The sequence below is a fragment of the Physeter macrocephalus genome, chromosome 20 (genome assembly GCF_002837175.3).
Source record: "Physeter macrocephalus isolate SW-GA chromosome 20, ASM283717v5, whole genome shotgun sequence".
NCBI classification, from domain to species: Eukaryota; Metazoa; Chordata; class Mammalia; order Artiodactyla; family Physeteridae; genus Physeter; species Physeter macrocephalus.
The window spans coordinates 100,181,372-100,186,486 of NC_041233.1; the positions used below are offsets into that span (position 1 = coordinate 100,181,372).

At 38.9% G+C, this 5,115-nt stretch overlaps 1 protein-coding gene across 2 annotated transcripts in view; it reads right to left on the minus strand.

The window, feature by feature from the left end:
- Positions 1–433: 433 nt before the first annotated feature.
- Positions 434–5,115, minus strand: part of SGCZ (sarcoglycan zeta) — a 933,024-nt gene continuing 928,342 nt past the window's right edge. For both annotated transcript variants that reach the window (XM_024131476.2, XM_055081217.1), the window contains one exon: positions 434–697. In XM_024131476.2, the coding sequence (XP_023987244.1) occupies positions 503–697 (195 nt within the window). In that variant the 3' untranslated portion in view covers positions 434–502. The remainder of the gene's footprint in view (positions 698–5,115) is intronic.

Sequence of the window (5,115 nt, forward strand, 5' to 3'; positions counted from 1 at the left end):
AGCATTACATAATGCTTTAAAATTTTAAAATTCAGGGATAAAAGTTTACATCCAAAAAGATGAATGGAAAATTGTGCTTTCAGACTGTAGAACTAGTTTTCTTACAGGGTTGACCATTTCATCTTGCCATTGGATACGGGGAATTTCATCTATGTCATGTATATGTGTGCAGTCCATATCCAGGTCCTGCAAAAATCTAAAACTGTGTGCTTCACTTCATGTAGCAAAGGCACCTATGTTATTCTCCCCTCTGAGCAAAAGTTATGATCCGGTTTTCCTGCTGAAGATGGTTTTCCCACTGTTCTGCCACTCACACTCTCCGTGTTGAGCAGTACAGAAAATCACGAGAGAAGGTGGTGCGAATCCCTGCTTACACTGGAAGGAGTTGCTCTGTGGACCATTTGGAGAAGCTCTGGACTGATCACGAGGGAAACGGAGCAGAACGGTGAAGGAGACGGACGGGAACAAAAGGCTATTCTGGTGTGAGGAGAAATCGGTCAGTTCAGCTCCACAAGCAGATGCTGCTACTGGACTGACAAGTAGACCCGGCGCCAGCTGGAGACAGGTACAGTTTGCCGCTGGGGCAGACACACAGTTCATACACTGTCTGCCGAGAGTGGGAGGAGCTGGGTGAAGAAGAGGAAAAAGAGCCGGTCGGCAGGTTTCCCAGCCGGATTGTATCCGCATTCAAAAATATCTAGAGGGAAAGAAATTGCATGGTAATTCCTTTAAGCATCCTATATTCTTAAGAGCTTTACCGCGTGGTCTAATAAGAAAGACCACAGGACAAACAATTTTGTTGGTTTAGCTGCCAAACCTTGCTGAACCAACAAATTGCCTTCCTACGGTACAGCCCGAACGCTCTGCGGCTACCTGAGCCTTTGAGACACGGTACATTCTGAGAGAATGCCCTCGAAATGAAAAGCAAGATTGTGTAATCTGCTTAAGGGGCCAACCCAGTTATTCAGACACCACAGAAAATGAATGATTTTGACTATCTCTTAATGTAACTTAAACATGCCCGTCTAAAGAATATACAAAGAAATAACGATGTTTATGGAGATGCCATCAGTGAAGTGATAGGCAATTAATTTAAAAAAATTTACTCTCTGGTTTAATTTTTTAAAAAATACTCATAAAGTCACGCTGACTCCCAATCTACACCAAGTAGATAATGTGCACAGCAAGTAACAGATAACTATTAGATATAATCAGGTTTGAAGACTCCGTGAAATACATTACCTGTACTTAACACCCATGTTGCTAAATCTAACTTGCAAAATTACTTCACTTATTCCAAATCGTGGACACAACACTTTCAGGGCCAGAGATCATATGGTTTTGACATGCATGGGGAACGGCCCAAAGAAAGGAAAATTGGATCATGAATTTGAATGAGCAAAGAAACAAACTCTCTCTAGCTATGTCTTGATTCTATTGTTATGTAGCTAATTATGGCCTAAAGGCATCTCTAGATTGACAAGAGAACCAGAGACTATTCCATTTTCTACACATTTGCTCTCACCCAAGTCCTAATCATTTCTTACTAAGACTCTTGCAATAACCCCCTAATTGGCCTGCCAGTGGCCACTCTTGTCCTCTTACAGTCTACTGTACATGCTGTCGGAGTGAACTTCTAAGAAATGCAAACCAAATCATGTCCTACCAGCGCTCAAGTTTCTCTAACGGCCTCCCACCACACTTAAAATGAATCTTGATTCCTTTCCACGGCCTACGAGCCCTGTATGATCTGGCCTATCTCTCTAACATCACTTCCTACAATTCTTCTTGCACGAGCCCTCACGTTTTGTCAAACACACCTAAACAACCCTGGCCTCGGGGCTTTTAACTCCTCATTTTCCTAGCCTGAAAAACTTTTCTCCAAATATTTACAAGTGGGGATAGATATTAACAGGGCGGTTAGAGAACAGAGGTAGGAGGGAGATTTCCCCTGTTTGCCTTTTTATGCTTTAAATTTTTTTGAAATATAGGAATCTATGGCACACTGAGAATAAGCCAGAAAAAGAATTCCTATAGCATAGTCATGTATACTTTAGATTAATTTTAGATGTGAGCATATTTGTCTGGATCTCTACTAAAAGGTCACCCTCTAAAAGAGGACTTTCCTAACCACCCTATTAAAGTAACACAAATCCATTAATTTCTCCTTACCAGCTTTACTTTACTCTGTAGTAACAATCTCTTCCTAACATTATATTGTGTATTTGTTCATTTATTGTTTATTTCTCTTACTTGCAAGTGATATCTATGAGGGCGGGGCCTGTCATTGTTTCAAGACTATAGAACAGTGCATAGAATTGTGCCAGTACAAGTTGCATGAAGTAATGCTTTTCCTTCACCTTGTACATGTCTCTCTCATCTAGGGTACAATTCTCACCCTCCACCAAAGCCCAGTTCGTCTGCTTCATCCTCCACTGACCTTTCCCTAGTGCCCCAAGATGGAAAGATTCCTCTTATTTGGTTCTCCTGTAGCAGTTTATTATTAATATCTTATTTTGCTCATTACTTGGTAGCTTATTTTATAGTCATATTGATATATTACTTTCCCTAATAAACTATGTCCTTCTTGAAGGTAGAATTAAGTCTGAATTTTTTTGTAACTTCACAGTGCTTGACCCTGCATGTACAGCTTCCATGTAATACAAATAGTTGTTGAAAAAATGGATAGATTATGAAATAAAAATGATTGCATTTACCAACAGTATTCAAAGTTAAGAAAGAATAATTAAAGTTTTTGTTTGTAGGTATCGAATGTTGAAATTTATTACTTCATAATTTCTTCTAGGTTAAGTGACAGGAAAGCAAAGAGAAAGGACTTCTGTTTTTTTTAAGATGAATTTTTTTTTCTGATTCTAAAGTTAAAAGTGCACAAAACTAAGTAAAAAAAATGACAACATATTTTTGGGGTATAAATGCTGGGCCTCATTTCTTGCTGCTCTGTGTTTCCATGATGAGGGACATCAGTGAGTGTAATACCAATTGCTACACCCTGTGGGTTCTTTCACTCACTTCTCCACGGGGGAGGAGGGACGATTCCTCTTACTGGTTGAGTTTGACAGAGGAACTGGGCTTGCACAGCATATCCCCCTTTCTTCCCTTCTGCTGAGGAGTTGGCATGCTTGCAGAGAGTAGATATTCTCAAGCTTCGCCAATGCCAAACGTATTATAAAGACAAGCTCTGGGACTGTGGGGTTTAGGTCTGCATATGTGGAGGTTAGTTCATGCTGAAGAAGTGTTAGGAGCTGGTGTTTTGTGTAAGAAACCTTGTGACGTAGACAATAAAGAATGGAACATGGAAAGCTAAAGAACATGTGGATAAGGAGGCTCATGTAGGATTAATCAAATGACTGTAAGATATTGTCAGTGGTTCATTTCATAGTAAGCACAGAAGCAAGTGTTACTATAAAGCCCTGGTGGGTTTCAGAGGCTTGCTGACACCAGGCCACATCGCTGGGTTTTATAGTTTGGAACTGATTGCCTTTCCGTTGGTGTAGCCTGACTGAATAAATGTGGAGAGTAGCTGTTTTTATATAGGTAGGACATGCAGGTGGCAGACTCAGAAAGCAAGCCCAGCTGTGGAGGCCTTATCAATGGAGTTAGCCTTGAATCTTATGGTGTGTGGCCTGCTTCAGTTTAGCTATAGCTGTGCCCTCCAGCTCTCCTATCCATTTACGGGTGACTCTTGATCATATTTGGCTACGTGGAAATACTTAATTCCATCATCTTCTGAGATCCACATTGTAGCTTCACCCATATATGGGAGGTAGATTTTTATTAGTAGGTAAATTAAAATGAATGGGGTCTTTAAAAAGAGAAAAAGGGGGTTAATTATATGGGGATGGATGATAACTAGAACTTTGGTGATGATCACTTTGTAGTATATACAGATGTGAAATTATAATGCTGTACACCTGAAACTTACACAGTGTTATATACCACTTTTACCTCAATAATAATATAAAATTAAAAAAGAAATAATAAAGGAACAAAGAAAGGATAAAGAAAAAGAAGGAATATAAATAAAATTCTGAATTTTGAAAGTTAGCCTCACAGATATAACATCCATCCATCGAAGGATGAAAGAGGGAATAAATGATGGCTTTACATTTAAAAAATAAAAAGAAGGAAAAAGAAAAGAAAGGGGAGAAAAAATATTTTCTTGGTTTGAGACAGAAAACTAAGTTACGAGATGAAAAGGGGTGTTGTATATTGATTCTTTGCAGCCCCACGTTGCTCAGCTTTTCCAGGCTTCTGCAGCTTGGATGGACTCCCTCATACCTCTTTCTGCTCTGCTTAAGGCACTTACTATGACACTGCTCACTTTCCAACTTCTAAAATTGATACTTCTATTCCATATCACCCTATAAACCGTATAATCCATTTGTTGTGAAACTCTTCCTGGTACTCAGAATGACACCCCTGAGCTTTGAAGTCACAGCCCATTGTCTTCTCTCTACCAAGAATCCATTTATTCCATTCTTACCTGTTGAAATCAGACCTATCCCTGTAGTAGAACATTTAATCAGTTTGCAAGATAAAAAAATTGTGTCATCTTGTAACATATGTTATTAAGTTATTGCATTGCATAAGCTTTATAACTTTCAATGTTTTACCTACAATTGTCATTCATGTTGTTTTCAGAGCTGAATTTGAAATTCCTTGCAATGCAATGTCTGAAATGAATGAAACTTCTGCAGTGCAGAACTTTGTGTGCCATTTCATTTTTACTTATTTTGTTTACCTCAACACCACGTTTACCCTGATCTTAATTAACTGAAACACTACCTAAGAGTAGGGACTTTATATTTTTCTACATTATTTAATAATTGGTGGATCTGCCTTTCTGTGGCATAGCCAATGAAGCAAAGAGAAAGATTTTACATCATTTCATACTTCTTCCTAGAAAAATTACATGCTATTTCATTCTAATAGAAAGTGCTGTGCTTTTCTGTATATTTATTTTGTTAATATAAAAAATGGCCACAGCTGAAAGCTTTTGGCTGTGACTTATTTACAGCATAATACTCAATTCACAATTAAATGCTAATCTGGGGCTTCCCTGGTGGCGCAGTGGTTGCGCGTCCGCCTGCCGAT